General features: G+C 48.3%; 1 protein-coding gene across 1 annotated transcript in view; it reads left to right on the forward strand.

The window, feature by feature from the left end:
* Nucleotides 1-18919, forward strand: part of C6H4orf50 (chromosome 6 C4orf50 homolog) — a 65144-nt gene that overhangs the window by 41416 nt on the left and 4809 nt on the right. The window contains 4 exon segments of the mRNA XM_042251634.1: nucleotides 3799-3855; nucleotides 6043-6225; nucleotides 14579-14627; nucleotides 16262-16383. Coding sequence (XP_042107568.1) covers nucleotides 3799-3855; nucleotides 6043-6225; nucleotides 14579-14627; nucleotides 16262-16383 — 411 coding nt within the window.

Below are 18919 nucleotides of genomic sequence, written 5' to 3' on the forward strand. Positions count from 1 at the left end.
GCAAATAGCCCTCCAAAATGGTTATGTCATTTATACTCTCACCAGGAATGAGTGCAATTGTTTGCCCACAACTGGTTACCCTGAATCATATCACACTTTATATTTTTTTTTACAAACTGATGAATGAAAATATACTATCAACATTTTGATGTGATTTCTGACTCCTTTTAATGCATTCTTTGTATAATCGAATACACTATACGTGGAGTTTTATGTCCTCTATCCATATTGCTTCATAGCCTTTTTGTCCTTTATTTTTTGGACTGTGCAGTAATCTATAGGGTGTTTGTGATTTCTGTTCCCCTACTGTTGGATCTATAGATATTTCCATTAATTTATAAATCATTTTTAGGGGACCCAGGTTCCTTCCCTGATCAGGGAACTGAGATCCTTCAAACGGGTGTAATGTTTAAAGAAAATGAAGTAGGGGGTCGGGGGGAGTTTCTTACATATTCAAGTATGTTTATAAGGAAAAGGGGGCTTCCCAGGTGGCACTAATGGTAAAGAACCTACCTGCCAGTGTGGGAGACCTAAGAGACATGGGTTCAATCCCTGAGTTGGGAAGATTCCCTGGAAAGGGGCATGGCAACTCACTCCAGTATTCTTGACTGGAGAATCTGTTGGACAGAGGAGCCTGGTGGGTTAAGGTCCATTGGGTTGCAGAGAGTTGGACACAACTGAAGCAACTTAGCACATGTATCATTTTTTTTTACAGTAGTTCAGAGAAGTGGGATTACTGGTTCAAAGAGAAGAAATAGTGCTCATCCTAAATACATATGGCAAATTTGCTTTCCATAAAATGCTGGCACCCACTTCCACAGTCAAAGCCATTCACGGGGGGATATTTTTGATTGTGCCCTCAACCAATGTGGGAGGTAAGCTGACGTTTTTGTCCTGTCTGTCACTGATGTGTGAAAAATATAGCTCCAATTATACACGTTAGAACTTTTTTTTTTTTTTTTACCATATCCAATATGTGTTTGTCTTTTTTTTTTCAATTGCTTTCATTCTTTTTTGTCTTTCTCTGCTTCAGTTTGGATATTTCTTTATAATCCACCTTTCAGTTATATAATACTCTTTGCTGCTGCTGCTGCTGCTGCTGCTAAGTCACTTCAGTCGTGTCCAACTCTGTGCAACCCCATAGAGAGCAGCCCACCAGGCTCCCCCGTCCCTGGGATTCTCCAGGCAAGAACACTGGAGTGGGTTGCCATTTCCTTCTCCAATGCATGAAAGTGAAAAGTGAAAGTGAAGTCACTCAGTCGTGTCCGACTCTTCGTGACCCTATGGACTGCAGCCTACCAGGCTCCTCCGTCCGTGGGATTTTCCAGGCAAGAGTATTGGAGTGGGGTGCCATTGCCTTCTCCGATAATACTCTTTAGGTGATCAAATTTGCTGTTAAACTCATTATTTTAGTTCTTCATTTCAGGTATGGTATTTTGGAGTCTTTGAATTTCTGTTTGGTTACTTTTGGATAGCTTCCAGTTCTCTGATGAAAGTCTTGTAATATAATTATTAAGTGTTTTAATCACAGTTACTGTCAGATCTGTCTCTGATAGCTTCATTTTACATTCCCACTAGTGATGGATGAAGGTCCCAACTTCACATTCTTACCAACATTTGCTTCTGTCTGTCTTAGTTGCTAATCGTCCTAGTGGGTGTGAGGTGCTATGTCATTGTGGTTTTGACTTGCATTTCCTTAATGGCTAATAACTTGAGCATCTTTTCATGTATTTATGTGCAACTCATGTGTCTTCTTTGGAGAAATGTCCATTCAGATCCTCCCTCCCTCAATTTTGTAATTGGATAGTTTCTTTTTTGCTGTTGAGTTGTTAGAGTTTTTATATATTATAGATACAGGGTTCTTATTAACTATAGGATGTGCGTTTTCTCCCATTCTGTTGTCTTTTTACTTCTCATTTGTTTTTTAATTGCAAATGACCCAGTATACACGTTAGTCGCTCAGTTGCGTCCGACTCTTTGCGACCCCCATGGACTGTAGCCCACTAGGCTGCTCTGTCCATGAAATTCTTCAGGCTAGAATACTGGAATGGGTTGCCATTCCCTTCTCCATGGGAAGAGAAGGGAATGGCTCACAGCAATATATTCATGCTATTTCTTACACTGAAGTAGAGAGAAGATTTCATCCAAGCCTGCAAATATTATGGTGTGCATTTTGAATAGAAGACAGTCTGCTTGGAGCTGGCATTTTAATCTTTAGATATATTCAGAGAAGTGTGCCAAAATAGATATATGGAAATGTTCATTAAAGTCTTATTTTTAAAGCAAAGAAGTAGAAACAATATAAATTTTCATAAACAAAGAATTGGTTAAATAATTTTGTTCCAATCTCATGATTAAATAATATGCAAGATTTTTTAAAAATATGATTGGTTTGTATGTATTAAGGTGGAATAGACACCCCTGATTTTATATTAAATGACAACAGCAAGCTGTAAGAACAAGATGTAAAGCATTTTGTATGATATAGTTTCATCTGTGTGTATACACACATATGGCTTCTGATTATGGGTATGCAGGATTGAAAATAGTATTAGAGGTCAGAAGAGCTTGGGGGAGAGGAAAGAGGACTTTTATCCATTTAGCTTTCTTGTAGTGATTACAGAGAAAATCAGAGAGTGAGTGAGAAGGATTCCCAGAACACCCATCTTATTGTAGCTTATGATTTTGTAGGTCAGGAATTTCAGGCAGGACTTGGCTGCACAATTCTACTCTGCAGAGCATCAGTGAGGATCACTCAGTGGTATTCAGCTGGGCACTGGGCTAGGCTGGACGGTCCAAGGTGGTTTCATACATGTGCCTGCCTCAGAGAATAATAATGGTTTATATTCATTGAATGTTGGCCAGATAACAGTCCTTGTTCTAAGCGCTTTATAGGAATTGATTCATAGAATCCTCATCCAATCTTCCCCATTAGGTGGACAGTAATATTACCCCTGGGCTTCCCAGGTGGCACAGTAGTAGAGAATCCACCTGTCACACAGGAGGCACTGGTTTGATCCCTCAGTCAGGAATATGCCCTAAGGAAGGAAATGGCAACCCAGTCCAGTATTCTTGCCTGGGGAATCCCATGGACAAGAGGAGCCTAGCAAGCTACTGTCTACGGGGTCGCAAAGAGTGCAACATGACTTCGTGACTAAACAACAACAGCATTGCACCTACTTTACAGATGAGAAAACTGAGGCACAGAAAGACTTGACTTTCACAAAGTCACAGGACTCAGGACATCTGTCTAGGAAACCTATAGGTTTGACACTGCACCAAAAAACTCTGGCAGCCTCTGCATGGGGAATGGGGAAATCTTTCTTTCTGTTTGCATGCTTGCATGCTCAGCCATGTCAGACTCTTCAACCCCATGAACTATAGCATGCCAGGCTCCTCTGTCCGTGGGATTTTCCAGGCAAGAATAACAGATAGGTTGTCATTTCCTCCCCCAGGGGATCTTCCTGACCTAGTGATAGAACCCATGTCTCCTGCAGCTCCTGCATTGACAGGCCATTTCTTTACCACTGAGCTACCTAGGAAGCCCTGCTTCCTGAAGGAAGAGGCAATAGAATGGTTTCAGCACCTGCGGTGTGGCAGAGCTCATACTCTGGTGCTCAGAGAATCCTTCCTCCTCTGTTCTGGTCGAGCAGCTGATGGGAAAGGCCTGTGTTCTCGCCACCAACTACTGGGGGAAAAGAGATGAGAGCCAAGCTCTCTGAGCACAGCTTGCCTGTACACGCAGCAAGCTGTGGAACCCACCACTCAGTGTTATCAAAAATCTTGGTTCTCTTTCAGCTTGATGAACTTCAGAAAAAGCACCATGAAGTGAATTTGGCTGTGACGCCTTTGAAGGTAATACATGTGTGAAATCAGCATGAAATACCTCTTTCAAAACAGAAAAAGAGAGCCTAGTACTGGATTGGCCAAAAAGTTTGTTCGGATTTTCCTGTAAGATGTTATGGAACAATCCAAGCGAACTTTTTGGCCAACCCGATATTTTTCCCATTAGGAACGAGTGCATGTCTGTTGTATAAAAACACTGGAAAGAAGAAGAAAGAGAAACACAGCACCCCAGGTTCCCCAGGTTCCCTTCTGAATCTAGCGTCTTCATGTATTTTATTTTAGTGTATTTTACATGTGTCTGAGACCCTACTCTACCTGCGTAGGTATGTCTGTGCCACGTGGGTCTTTACCAGCCTTTGAAGCTGCCGTTCTTACCAGATCTAAAGCAGGAGACTGCAGTTCATAAAGCCTCCAGACCCTGCGGGTGTTCAAATCCCTCTGTCCAGTCTCCTTGCCTCTCTTGCTCCCTGCCTCTCTTGCTCCCTGCCTGTCTCTTTTGCATTATCCCGCATAAGCACCATGCTGCACTTTTTTTTCCTTAGAAAAGTTTTCTCCATACATCTAGACATTTCTTGAGGACACATTCCCAGATAAGGCATTATGGATTCATAGGGTTCAATATGCTAGTTGAAGATGTAGTTTGGGTGAGATGACACGTGCAAGCTCACACATGGCACTTGGACTTGGGCAGTGCCAAGTCCCTGGAGGGACTGTCCATTTTTCCCACTCTCTAGGCAAGGTGGGCCGGAAGGGGCCCTGGGCTGGGAATTAGAAGGACATAGTTGAGCCCCCAGACCCTACTGACTTTGCCGAATCCCACCCCCTCTGAAATAATAGTGATACCCTTTGGCCTGCTCTCACAGCTTCTTCTGACCCTCAGTGAATATGGCGTTGATGGAAAAGTAGAGTGCAAACTGTAATGCTCTTGAAAATGGGAGGTGTTCTTGCTCCTCTGTTATTTTCGTCATTTGCTGTATACCAGCAGTACTGGGCACTGGGGCATCACTGCCTAGAAACTGATGTGCAAGGGTCCCAGACCCTCTGGGCTGGGCTTGGAAGGGAGTTCTGGCAGGAAGGGGTCACCATGTCCTCCGATGGAACAGCTCCTCCAAATGTGCACAGAAGCAGGAGGTCATTTCATGGCCAGAGGGTCACACACTCACATCACCCACGAAACAGATCTCTCCTGTGCAGAGCCATGGAATGAGGACAGTGCAGGGAATCCAGGAGCATGTCAGCCTTGCCCTTGAGGAGCCCCCAGGCTATGGAGGAGACAGAACCACAGATGTAAAGATTTACTCCTGGGACAGTAGGAGCCAGGAGCCTGGGCACAGAGGGACCCAAGTTCTGAGCATGAGGGGGACCTGCCCAGGGAGGCACTGCCCAGGCTGGCCTCTGAACAGATCTGCACAAGGTTTTCCTGGGCTCAGGAAATGTCGGAGCCACAGAGGAGTAGTGAGGAAGTTCTGGGGTGTCGAGGGTGGGGAGTGGGTCAGTGTGTCTGGAACACGAGGCATGAAAAAGAGGGTCATCGTTGTGATGGGGCTGGAGAGGCATGGTTCGACCTTTCATGCGTGGGCACCTGCCTGGGCCGGCCGGTGTGCGTGCTTTGTCTGTATCGTCTCCTTCTGTCTTGGTGTGGCAACAGTGCCCATTGTACAGATGAGCAAGTCACGGGATAGAGAGGAGCTTGGTCTCATAGCTGGCTGGTTGGAGGGCCTGAAGACCCATCCAGAAGGCATCCAGAAGGGGATGGGCAGTAGTGTGGCCCGTTGTTTTCAAAGCTGCCTCTGGCTTCTGTGTGAAGGGAGGGATGGCCGAAAGGAGGCTGAGCTAAGACAGGGGTGTGTGTGTCTGTGTGTGTGTGTGTGTGTGTGTGTGTGTTAGTTGCTCAGTCGTGTCTGACTCTTTGTAACCCCGTGGACTGTAGCCCGCCAGGCTCTTCCGTCCATGGCATTCTCCCGGCAAGAATACTGGAGTGGGTTGCCATTCCCTTCTCCAGGGGATTTTCCAACCCAGCGATTGAACCTGGGTCTTCCCTATTGCAGGCAGACTCTTTACCGGCTGAGCCACCTGGAGTTTGAGGGAAGCAAAACCTGGAGCCAGTGCCCCACCCCTCCTGCTCAGCCGCCCCATCCCCATAGGAGCCCAGCATCCATGGACCCACCAGCTGTGTCTTCACTCCCACCCTTTCAGGCCAAGCTGGCTTCCCTGGTCCACAAGTGCTGGGAGAGGAACCACCTGATCACACACCTGCTTCAGGAGCTGCGCAGACACGGGGCAGACAACCACCTGCTCTCCCAGATGGCGCAGAACATGGTGAACGACGTGGCGCTGGCCGAATACACAGCCACCTTCCTGGCTCCCAGGGTCCCAGAGGTAGGGTCCCACAGACTGCCCTGCCCCTCTTCCTGTAGGGACTGTGGGCTCATGCACCTGCCTGTCCACCTCCTGACCTGCCCTGTCATCCACCTGCCCTGACCTCCCTCCTTCTGTCCACTGACCTTGCCTGGAACATGGCTCCTCCGTGCCAGCGCCTCTGCTCAGGGCTGGCATACGGACGTGATCCAGTTATCCTTAACCTCAGAAAGTCTCATGACATGGTGCGGGAGACAGACGCAGAAACCGTGACTTTAATTCAGTGTCATACAAGTTCTGTCTCATCAGACATTTCTTTCATGGGTGCCCCAGGACCTTAGCACTTGCCGCTTCCTCTGGCAGGATTCCTGTCTGCCCTGCAGCCTCCCATCTGTCCTTTAGGGCCCAGTTCAGGTGTGGCCTTGCTCAGGAGCCGGCCTTGAATCCTACATGGCACGTGGGCACGACCGATGTGGCAAGTTAGAGGAATTTCCCCCTACTGTTAGAAGACTTTTATGAGCCTCTCTGTTGGGGCCAGAGCTGCTCCCTAACCATTTCTGTCTCTCTAGTCCCAGGCACAGAAAAGCTGTTCAGGGACTAGCTGTTGAATGAATGAAGTCACGAACTAAATGAATGAGAATCTCCTCTTTCAGTGGCCGATGAAAGAGGAGACTGAGGCTCAGAGAGGTTGGGAGACTCACTCACATGCCAGCACACACACATATACACACTCGTCAGGCACACAACCCCATTCCTGGGGACCAGCTAGCAGCACCCCTACCAAACTAGCTCAGTTCCTGATTGTGCGAGGGGAAAATGCAGCTGCTGCTATGGATATAGCCGGCCCTGTTCTCCACCACTTCCCCGGGGCTCTGCAGTCAGAAGGGCCTGCTTTTGATAGTGTAGCCCTACGTCTGCATCTCCCTGATGGCCTTCCCAGCCCAGCCTCTGCAGGCCAATCCTCTCTGTCCGTTCCTTCCCCTACAGCCTTCAGGGTTTTAGGTGTCCTCTAATCCAAATTGCCACACAGCCATGTGAATACCAGGAGGCCAAGGGACCTGCTCAGGGCCACAGCAACTTGGTTCAGAGTCAGAATTTGAACCTAGAGCCCCTGACTCCCAGACCAGTGCTCATCCCTCTGCCTGAGGCTTTTAAGCTTCTTCAGAGGCAGAATAGGGGTGGAGAGAGAGGTTGGCATCTTGTTGAGGGGCCTGGCACAGTCCCCATGTCTCAGTTAAGGCAGGACTGAAAGCAGAGTTCCAAGAAAGCTGTTGGATGTGCTAGGGTTCTCCTGGGAGGGAGGCTGGCTGTGGGCTGAGAAGGCCTCATCGCAGTGAACCCTCCCACACACCCAGGGGCTGTTCTGTCTGGCAGGTTCTGAAACTAGACCCGATTTGTTCACTGGGACTGGACAGACTGACTTACATTGACCAAATTCATAGAGTCTGAGGTATAAACCCGAACACTAACAATCATTTCTCACGCAAGATCAAGCTATGCACAGGCTGAAATATTGGATGGATGGAAAAACAATCAGCCTGTTCTCTCCCTGTAGTGAAGTTATCTGGAAAGTCCAGTTCATGGTTCATTGGTTCGCTTGTAAGTCAATCAACATTTGTAGTCAGGTCATTTGGGAGCCTGGAATGAAAACAGAGAGGGTTAGTGGTGTCATCAGCCTGCCGCGTTCATTTCCTGGAAGGATGTGCTTCTGGGCCTGGATAGGCCTCCCCAGGGGCCAGGATGTCTCCCCTGTGGATATTCTGAAAGGCCATGGCCAATCATAAACGTATACTCCCTCCTTTTCAGGTGACTTTGAATCTGCTGTGACCCATTTTGCATTATTTTACAAATCAGCTCACCAAATTCAGTTCAGTTCAGTTGTTCAGTCGTGTCTGACTCTTTGCAACCCCATGGACTGCAGCACGCCAGGCCTCCCTGTCCATCACCAACTCCCGGAGCTTACCCAAACTCATGTCCATCCTGTTGGTGATGCCATCCCACCATCTCATCCTCTGTCGTGCCCTTCTGCTCCCACCGTCAATCTTTCCCAGCATCATGGGCTTTTCCAGTGAGTCAGTTCTTCACATCAGGTGGCCAAAGTAGTGGAGCTTCAGCTTCAACATCAGTCCTTCCAATGAATATTCAGGACTGATTTCCTTTAGGATTAACTGATTGGATCTCTTTGCAGTCCAAGGGACTCTCAAGAGTCTTCTCAAACACCACAGTCCAAAAGCATCCGTTCAGTGCTCAGCTTTCTTTGTAGTCCAACTCTCACATCCATACATGACTACTGGAAAAACCATAGCCTTGACTAGACGGACCTTTGTTGGTAAAGTAATGTCTCTGCTTTATAATCTGCTGTCTAGGTTGGTTATAGTTTTTCTTCTAAGGAGCAGGCATCTTTTAATTTCATGGCTGCAGCTCACCAAGAACACCCCCATTTTCTTGATCTGAGGAATAGCTTACTGTCCCCTCCACAAACCACAAAAGCCTGGCTCTGCCATTTCACTTCACAGATATTTACTGAGCACCTGTTGTCACGAGCTGAGCATGGTGCTGGGGTCTGGGGAGAAATGATGAATCAGGCCAAAATGTGCACACAGACAAGGAGAGAAATAATCATAAATTACAGCGAGTGTCAAAAAGGAAAAGATGGAGACTGTGTGTGTGCCTTAATTGCTCTGAGCCTTGCTTTGCTCATCTGTAAAATAGGAATATTACGTCCTACTTGGTAGAATGAACATGAAGAAGTTGGAGATAACTCATGAAACACTCTGTACAGGGATGTCCCACAGGTAGGAACTTGGTCCTCATGTGAGCAGTTGTCAAGGGGGTGGGCTCTGGCATCCAGGAGCCCTGGGTTCAGATTTTAGCTCTGCCACTGTCTTACTCTGTGGCCTTAGGAGGGAACACTGACATGTGTCACCACGGGGGCTTTATGTAACTGACTTAGGAAGTCCTCCTGTGTGGGTGGTGCTGTTATTATCATCCCCCACCTTTCCAGATGGGAAAACTGAGGCTCAAGAAGGTTATGCCCAAAGACACATGTCTACAAGCAGCTGTCTAGCTCAGCCTTTTGTGTGTTCAGTCATTTGCATAAGCAGAGCTGGGGTTTGAACCTGGCTGTGGGTTTCTGTGCAGGGCCACGGCAGGGTGGAAAGGCAGTGTGTATTGGGTGCGGTGTGGGCCTTTGGGGCATGTGGGCAGCAGCAGGGGTCTGGCACGTACAGACCAGGCCCTCAGTGAGTCCGTCCCTGTTGTCCCTGCAAGGCCGATCCTTGTGTGCAGATATTAATATGTGACCCCAGGGACTGTGGCCCACTGGGCCCCTCTGTCCATGATATTTCCCAGGCAAGCTGCTGGAGTGGGTAGCCATTCCTTTCTCCATGGGATCTTCCTGACCCAGGGTTTGAACTTGGGTCTCCTGCATTGCCGGCAGATTCTTTACCATCTGAGCCTCCAGGGAAGCCCTATATTAATATAAGGCAGTGAAAAATAAACGTGATGTATTTAAGAAGCAAAAAGGGCTCCAGGCTGGCTGGAATGAGGGGGCTTCCGGGTGAAGAAGTTCTGAGAGGTTGGGCAGGAGGTCACGGGCACCTGACTGGCCACAGGAGTGTTTGCACCCAGTTCTTCAATGAATGGGGAGCTGCCAAAGAGGTGCACAGTGACTGCTGTGCTTTGGGAAGATGATCCCAGCAGGCCTGTGGGCTGGACTGGGCTGCAGAGTCCCAGGCAGGCCATGGGCATGGCAGCCAGATGGCTCAGGCCGCAGATACCCAAGGCCCAGGCAGCCGAGCAGAGCCCTGGGGGTACAGAGACCCTTCGTGATGGTGGCGGCAGCTCCTCCCGCTGGCAGCTGGGCAGGAAGTGGGTTTTACTGGTGCTGATTTTCGTTTCAGAGAACACAGATGGAATTCCCAGTGGGGACATTGGGCTTGGGCTCAGAGCCCAGGAGGGCTGCCCGACTGGCTGGGGGGACACTTAACGGACTTGAGGAGGGGGGGGCACGTGCCAGAGCCGAGAGGGCAGGTCCTGGGAGCCCTGCGCTCGGGAGTGGGCTCCCGCTAACCACAGCCTCCTGAGGTAAGGCGGGGTATGGGCTATGAGGGGGGCGTCCCATATGGACAGGCTGCTGTTCATTTATTCCTGGGAGTCAGTGATAATGGGAGACTCACAGAGCCTGCCCTGAGCCAGCACTTTCTGTGGTTTATTCACTTCATCCTCCCAACATCCCCCCTCGTCAAGGAGGAGACTGAGCCCCAGCATCAAAGCTGGTCAAGGTCACACCCAGGGGTGGCAGGCTGGGGTTCAGAGCTGGGGTCCATCTGAGCTCCACCCTTTCAGGAAGAGGGTGCTCCCCGCCCCCCGCCATAGCAGTGGCTCAGGGTCAGTGATCGCCTCCCATCAACTTCCTCCTCTCACCTTGGTTGGGTGGGTCATAGAAATTGAGCCTCAATGGGCTCAGGCCCCAGGCCCTTTTCTCGGGGCTGCATCTAAAGTGTCTTAGTCTGTTGGGCTCACTTAACAAAAATACCACAGACTGGGTGGCTTAAACAGCAAGCATCTTATTTCTCACAGTCCTGGAGACTGGAAGCTGGGGATCAGCCACATGGTGGGATTCTGGTGGGGGCTCTCTTCCTGGGGTGCAGACGGCTGCCTTCTCACTGTGTCATCGCATGGTGGACAGAGAAGCCGGCTCTCTAGCATCTCTTCTATCAAGAACACTGGTTCCAGCCAGAGGACCCTGTCATCATGATCTGATCACCTCCCCAAGACCCCATCTCCAAATTCCCTCACTTGGGATTAGGATTTCAGCATGTGAGTTTTCAGGGGGACACAGACATTCAGGGCACAGGACAGCATGTGGGTGGGATGGGGGCGGCCAGCCCTGAGAGCTGCCATCTTCCTGACCTGCCTCATTGTCCAGGCTGCCACTGTCTCCAGGTCAGCCCTGCATCCGACCTGGTGCCCTTACCCAGCTCTGTAGGTTCTCTCGAGCGTTGGTCCTGAAGCAGGGAATCCCATGAGGCCAGATTGGCTGTCTTTCAGCTGGGAACACAGGGTGTTGGTACCTCCTTGGCTTCAGCTGAGATGGGAGTGCGAGGAGGGCAGATTCCTTCCATTCTTGGACTCTCAAATGGACATGGGGGTTCTCAGTCCCACCCCATCCTCAAACTGACTTGACTGGGCATGTCTCTGGGCACCTTCAAGGGGCCCCCTTAACTTTTTTCCTGACCCCGAGCCCCAGGACATCTCTTTTTTTCTGGATTTCACCAGGACCTAGGCTGTTGACATTCTCAAGCTAAGAAGGAAACACCATTTTTGTTACTTGTGCTCGGGTGTCATCTGCTTTTGAAGGTAGATGCCTGGGTGCCAAGGGGCGGTGGAGAAAGGGTGCCCTCCGGCCCATGCCCAGCCTCCTGCAGGCTCCAGTGGGGGTGGGGTCAGCTCAGCAAACAGAAGATCCATCAGAGCACTAGATGTCTTAGCCCTGCCTGGCTCCCTGCTGTTTCTGGGACTTGAGGTTCCCTGGCCTCTCTATGAGCATGGAGTTTCCTTTGGCAGATAAAGAAACCCAGACCCTGAAGAATAGCCACCCTGTGGCCCAATGCTCACCCTTCACCTCCTGAAGTCACCTGCTTTTTTAGGCCTGGATAGCACAGGGTAGGGGTTGCTAATCTCTTGTAGGGCTCTGTGAGACCCCCCCTCAAATGCCCATCACGTTGCCATCACATAAAGATATTCACAGAGGATATAAGGTCAAGCAGAAATTGCTCCACTGAGGGTGGTCAGGAGCTTGGTGTACTAACACCAGAGGGTCATTGAGACCCCAGCCTTAAAAAGACACATGCAACCAGAGGAGGAAGCTGCTAATTCCACTTCCTCTTGCCCTGCTTTTTCCTCCATTCTCCACGTCCTGGAAACATCTTGCTCTCCTCTGGGCACTGGTCAACAAGATCTATATATGAGCCTTTGGAAATGGAATCTCATCTTGAAAGAAACAGCGAGACTGAGGGCCCTAAACTCCCTTAATTCATTAAATCAATGACCCTAAGACTGGGCCTCCAAGGATCCAGGCAATTAGTTTCTCTTCATCTGCTGCCTTTTATGGAGAATATCGCCCCAAAAAATTTACCTGGGGAGAGAGGCAGGGTAGTGGAGTGTGTAGGGTGAGGCTTTATCCGTCTGTTACTCTGCGTGGAACATTTAGTAGATGTTTATTCTTATTTGATTCTGACAAAACCCTGCAAGGGGCATTTTCATGGCTCCACTCTGCAGATGGAGAGGGCAAGACTCAGAGAATTCAACTCACTTGGCCAGGACCATGGAACCAGTAAGCGGCAGAGCCAGGTTCAACCTGAGGTTGCCTTGCTCCGTGCCTCTCCAGGCTGATGTGATAAACGAGAAGCAGGAGAAAGATCGATCTCTGATCACGTACTGAATGCAGTGCCTCTGGAAGTAGTTTAGTGCCTATGAGGCTACTCTGGACACAAAGGCAAGGACACCTGAAGAAATCTGTGTCTAATAAAACTAACTCCAAACCCAGGTGCAAGCAAAAGCATTCAATTGAAGCATAGCAGTGAGCAGAGAGAAGGAGTCTGATTTGGAAATATAATTCCTGGAGGAGGAAGCACACAAAACTAGGCTTTTAAGGATTTAGATGGATGGTGTGAAGGCCCTCTAGGCTGGGAGAACAGCATGTGTAAAGGCACTGGGGCGTGAAGGGTCATGATCCTCGAAGACACAAGAGTTTTAGGAGAGGTAAGTGGAGTGTTCTGAGGGCAGGAAATGCAGTGAGAGAACAGGTGCTGTGCCTGGTGCAGAGGGCTCCCAGTGAGCAGTGGTGTGATTGGATTAGTATCAGAAGATGGTAGGGCCATCATCCATGCCCTTGTATATTTGTCTCTGGATTAGTCAATCCATTTAGAGGAATAGTCAAAGAGCCCAGGTGTTCCAGTGCAGCATAGAGGGTCTGTGTGATAGGCAGGTGGCTGAACTCAGCCAAGTGGAGTCAGGGAAGATTTCATAGAGGTGGGGACACTTGGGTTAGTTATTGATGTATGCATACAAGTTCACCAGAGAATGAGAGCGCAGGATCCTCTGGGCAGGAAGGTGGCTGGTGCAGATACTTGGAGGACACAGTGGAAATGGGAGAAGGGAGCTATCACAGCTACACTGCACTCGGGGCCCCTTCCCTACTGGAAAACCCAGGAGGAAGCAAGATCTGGGCTGCTGGTCTGGAATCAATTGTAACCTGCCTTGAAGATCCAGCTGTTGCTCTTGTTGGACCCATTGGGAGCTGCCAGGCTGACCAGCTGAGTTCCTATTGCCACTTCAGCTCTTCCAGAGCCTGTGCACTTGTGGGGAAGAGGAGGACAGTTGGTCCATGGAGTGGTGCAGGGACTTGGGTCCAGCCTGACCTGGATTCCTGGGTACTGAGTCAGGGGTCACAGGAGCAGCTCAGTGATCAGCTCTCACAAGGGGCCGGAAGGACCTTCATGCAGAGAGAGTATTTCTCCTGGAGACTCTGTTGTGTGGCTGCCCTCCTCGCCCTGCCCTGCTCCCTGGCCTTTTTTGTTGTTGGCCAGTTGCCAAGTCATGTCCAACTCTTTGTGACCCCATGGACTGCAGCACGCCAGGCCTCCCTGTCCCTCATCATCTCCCGGACTTTGCCCAGGTTCATGTCCATTGCAATGGGGATGCCATCCAATCAAGTCATCCTATGTCACCCTCTTCTCCCTCTGCCTTCCATCTTTCCCAGCATTAGGGTCTTTTTCAGTGAGTCAGCTCTTCTCATCAAATGGCCAAAATATTGCAGCTTAAGCTTCAGCATCAGTCCTTCCAATGAGTATTCAGGGTTGATTTCCTTTAGGATTGACTGGTTTGATCTCCTTGCAGTCCAAGGGACTCTCAAGAGTCTTCTCCAACACCACAGTTCAAAAGCATCAATTCTTTGGTGCTCAGCCTTCGTTATGGTCCAACTCTCACATCTGGAAAGACCATAGACCTTTGAGTATACAGACGTGAGTCAACAAAGTGATATATTTGCTTTGTAACACATTGTCTATGTTTGTAACTGCTTTTAAAACCTATTCATCAGTCTCCACTTGGAGATTCAGTTTGAATAAAGGAAATAGAAGCTTTCCTTACACCTGTATTGTTGGGAGCAAATCCTTGGATTCCCCTGGGGGTCCTGGGCAGAGGAGGAAGGGGGCCCTGCCTACATGTTAGCACACACGGGAAACTGGATCCGGCTATAGGATGCACTTTCTGCAGGGGCCAGGGGCTGCTCTTTCCAGTTGTAGTCAAGTGTGGAAGGCTTTTCCTCCCATGTCATGCAGAGTAACTGCTGGGATGTCTTTTCTTCCAGACAAGCCACCACCTGGACATCGAGTCTGAGATGACGGCATTTGTCAGAGGTCAGTGCGATTTTCAGTTAGGAAGAGTCTGCATACTCAGACCATTCCAGGCCAGCAAGACAATCTGACAGGTGGGCCAGGGTGGGGAAACACCCACAGCCAAGTGCAGATGACTAAAGGAAACCAGAGCCTGCTGTCTTGCACTCTCTCTCCTGCTTGGCTCTGCCTTTTCATTTCACTCTTAAGGAGGACATGTTAGAAAAATACCGCCATACCCAAATGGCCAAATTCTGCAGCCCTGTAGTTTCACTCCTGGAAATTCATCCTGAGTAAATAATTCTATGTGTGGAAAAGCTCAGTGGACAGGAATATACATGCCAGGTTATTTATAACAGTGAAAAACTATTCAGGAAAACTCCAGTATTATTAATTAACTCTTATTTATTAACTATGAGGGGCTTCCCTGGTGGCTCTGTGGTAAAAGAATCCACCTGCAATGCAGGAGACCCAGGTTCGATTCCTGGGTCAGGAAGATCTCCTGGAGAAGGGACTGGCAACCCACTCCAGTATTCTTGCCTGAGAAATTCCATGGACAGAGGAGCCTGATGGGCTACAGACAGTGGGGTCACAAAGAGTCAGACACGACTGAGTGAACATATACACCACTGATATAACTGTAGATGAATATCTGTGAGTGACTGGCAGCTTAGGCTAGAAGATAAACTAAAATGCCAACAATGGTTACTTAGATGGTAACATGGGTGGGATTTTGTTGTTCTATTATTATTAAAAAGAAAAGAATTTCCCTGAGCCTTAGCTTACCAGTGCAGTGGACTGTCAGCCCTGGGGGACGGGGCTTCCTGAGGGTGTATTTAGGGTTATTTTGTTTTAAGATGCTCAATATAAAAGTGAAGAAAGTATGGATAATGTTACCTTTAGGCAACTGAGCTGCTCTTGATAACTGCTTGCTTAGAGATTCTTATTACTAGATTCTGTTCCTACCAGCTATGTGATCTTGGATGAGTTAATTAACCTCTCTGAGCCTGGGACCCTTATCTTTAAAAGGAGGATAACGTGATCTTTTTCAGATGTGTTAGTGCCTGGTATGTTGCACGGTGCCAACAAATAGGAAGAGAGACCTGGCTTCAGTTTTCAGCTGCTCAGGATGGACCTCCCCTTCTGCCAGCCTCTGTCTGGGTTGGCATCTGTTTTCACAGTTGGAGGCACATCAATTCTAGCTGGTCCTGCTTCTGCCACTAGTTTGTGCAAGTCTCCTCCTTTATCTGGGCTCAGCTTCTTCATCCTTGAAAGAAAGAAGTGTACCAGATTGATGAAGTTACTTATTCACTCAGCATTTCCAAAAGGCTGCTGCATGCCAGACCCCTATCAGTGTTGTAGGGTTTACAAAGATGAGCTGGCTTGCAGAGGTGGTGGTCCTTGTGCTGAAGGAGCTTATAGCCAGATAGTAGACGGTGAAGCAGGCAGGCAGTTTTCGAGGATACCCGAAGACCATGGCAGTACCATCAGAGGGATGTGGGTGTGGCACTCATAGAGTTCAAAAGCACCCTTTAGAAGAGGGACTTTGTCATGGGGTGAAGGATCTGGGAATGAAAGAGAATGAAAAGGCTCAGAGACTTGCTAGTTTTTAGAATAGATTTCTGGATTGAGGTTTGTGTGGGCATATCCTCTTCTAGTTCAGAAATGCCTACTGAATCCCCAAATGGACAGTGTCCTGCAGAGACCTTTGCATTCAGAGTCCTGGCCTATTCTTGAGGCTGAGTGGCCAGCATGGACAGCTCAACTGGATTATTTGAAGGTGAGAAGACATCAGTCAATTAATTTTTTAAAAAAAAATATTGATTTATTTTTCAGTTACTTTGGGTCTTAGCTGCAGCATGCAGAATCTTTCATTGCAGCACGCAGGCTTCTCTGTAGTTGTGGTAAGCGGGCTCCAGAGAGCACAGGGTCAGTGTTTGTGGCACACCATCTTAGTTGCCCAGCATCACGTGGACTCATAATTTTCCAACCGGGGATTGAACCCATGTCCCCTGCATTGGAAGGCAGATTCTTAACCACTGGACCACCAGGGAAGTCCCAGTCACTTAATTTCTTAAATAAACAGTTTTATTGAAGATATAGGCTTCCCTGGTGGCTCAGAGGTAATGCACATACAGAAGAGGGTACAACTCAGAAGTGTACAGCTCAATGAATTGCCGTGAAGCGATTTATGCTCATAAAGCCATCACCAGGTCAAGAACTAGAAAGTGACCACAAAACACCCCCCTGCCCTCCCCCCGGCCCCAGTTTCCCTTATGTGTGCGCTTAGTTGCTCAGTCATGTCTGACTCTTTGCAACCCCATGGACTGTAGCCCTCCAGACTCCTCTGTCCATGGGATTCTCCAGGCAAGAGTACTGGTACGTGTTGCCGTGCCCTCCTCCAGGGGATCTTTCCAACCCAGGGATCAAACCCAGGTCTCCCACATTACAGGCAGATTCCTTACCATCTGAGCCACCAGGGAAGCCCAAGAACACTGTGAGTAGCTTGTCCCTCCTCCAGGGGGTCTTCCCAACCCAGGAATCAAACCAGGGTCTCCTGCATTGCAGGTGGATTCTTTACCAGCTGAGCTGCCAGGTTTCCCTTATAGTCTCTTTTTATTCTGTTTTTTAATTTTCTCTTTTGTTCTGTGTCTGGTTATTTTTGTGTGTTCTGTGTCTGGTTATTTTTCATTGAGTGCTAGACATCATGTGTGAAAAAATGTGAAGGCATATTTTGAGAATCTGTTTGATAGTATCTTCATCCAGACAGGGCTTTTTCCATTCTTCACACCAGAACTGATTCAGGGATGAGTTTCATACTTATAAGATTTGTTTGTTTCTTGGTCACTTTCATTCATAGGGCCCAGCCTTTCAGGATTCTAAGCAAAAGCCTGTAATGTTTATCAGTGGCCTTCCCCTAGCCCCTGCCCACCCCATGAGGCTGTCAAAAGCTCTGCTTAGCTTTCTATTAATACTTCTTAGCTGCCACCACCACACACAGGCTCCCCCTTCACTTGAAGGGGAAATACAACCTTCAAATGTGGGCCAGCTACACTTGGTTTCTCTCCTGTCTTGAATTTTAGTCCCATGGATCCTTACGGTCTTTGGGGCTCTCAGATGCTTTCAAGTGGATCTTTCGTTACATTTTGTCCAGCTTTCCTAGTTGCATTTACTCAAGGTTTGGTCCAGAATGTCCAAACCAGAGTCAGGGCTTCCTGGGTGGCACTAGTTAGTAGTAAAGAACCTGCCTGCCAGTGCAGGAGACTTAAGAAACCCAGGTTCGATCCCTGGGTCAAGAAGGTCCCTGGAGGAGGGTGTGGCAACCCACTGCAGTATTCTTGCCTGGAGGATACCATGGACAGAGGAGCCTGATGGGCTACAGTCCTTGGGGTCCCGAAGAGTCAGACATGACTGAAGCTGACGTAGTAGCACGCAGTCGGAGCCAGAGCAGCACTCTGTTTTCCCAGAGAAAACCTATTTTACTTATGAGATTTGAAGCCTGACAGGTCTGAGTTCAAATCTCAGTTGTAATTCAGTGTGACATTGGGCAGATTACTTACTGTGTCTGTAAAATGGGGATAATGACGCCTACTGTTGATATGAGGATAGAATCAGATAAGCAGAGTTGAATATGTGTCTGGAATATAAGAGATGCTCGAGAAAAAAGAATAGCAACCATTACTTAGGAGGAAACTGATCTTATTCTGAGCATTTTATTTCAACCTATGATTATTGTTTTTTTTTCCTGTGGCTTCTCTCCTGCCTTCATGCTATATTAATTTTTTTAATCTAACAAATGGAGCCAATATTTACCTCTCAGGGTCTCTGGGGAAATTCAATGAAATCACGCACATAATGCAATTACCATACTGCCTGACGCAGGAGGTGTTCAATAAGTGACAGCTGTGTTATTGACTGACCTTAAAATTTGTTTGTTTGTTTGTTTTTTCCTGATGACTTTCATTTTGAATTACTTGTCAACAGGCTTATTATCTAATAGTGAGAACATCTTTCCAGCTCTGATCTTTTTCTAGGAAAATTACACCTGACTTTTGATCGTAGACCTACCTTATCACAAGCAGGTAGAAGACATTTTAGGCAAAAGGAATGATAACTGCAAAGACAGAGGGGAGAGCAATCCTAAAGCACTGGGGGACTGGCAAGAAATTAAACGAGGCTGAAGCCTGAAGGAGAGGGGAGTCTAGGAGATCGTAATGATGCTGTTGATGAGAACAGCCATGAGAAAGAGCCCCGGCCCCTATTTCTCTTTTTAACATTTATGTCTTTATTGTTCCTTTATTTTTGGCTGTGCTGGG

This window comes from Ovis aries, chromosome 6, assembly GCF_016772045.2.
Source record: "Ovis aries strain OAR_USU_Benz2616 breed Rambouillet chromosome 6, ARS-UI_Ramb_v3.0, whole genome shotgun sequence".
NCBI classification, from domain to species: domain Eukaryota; kingdom Metazoa; phylum Chordata; class Mammalia; order Artiodactyla; family Bovidae; genus Ovis; species Ovis aries.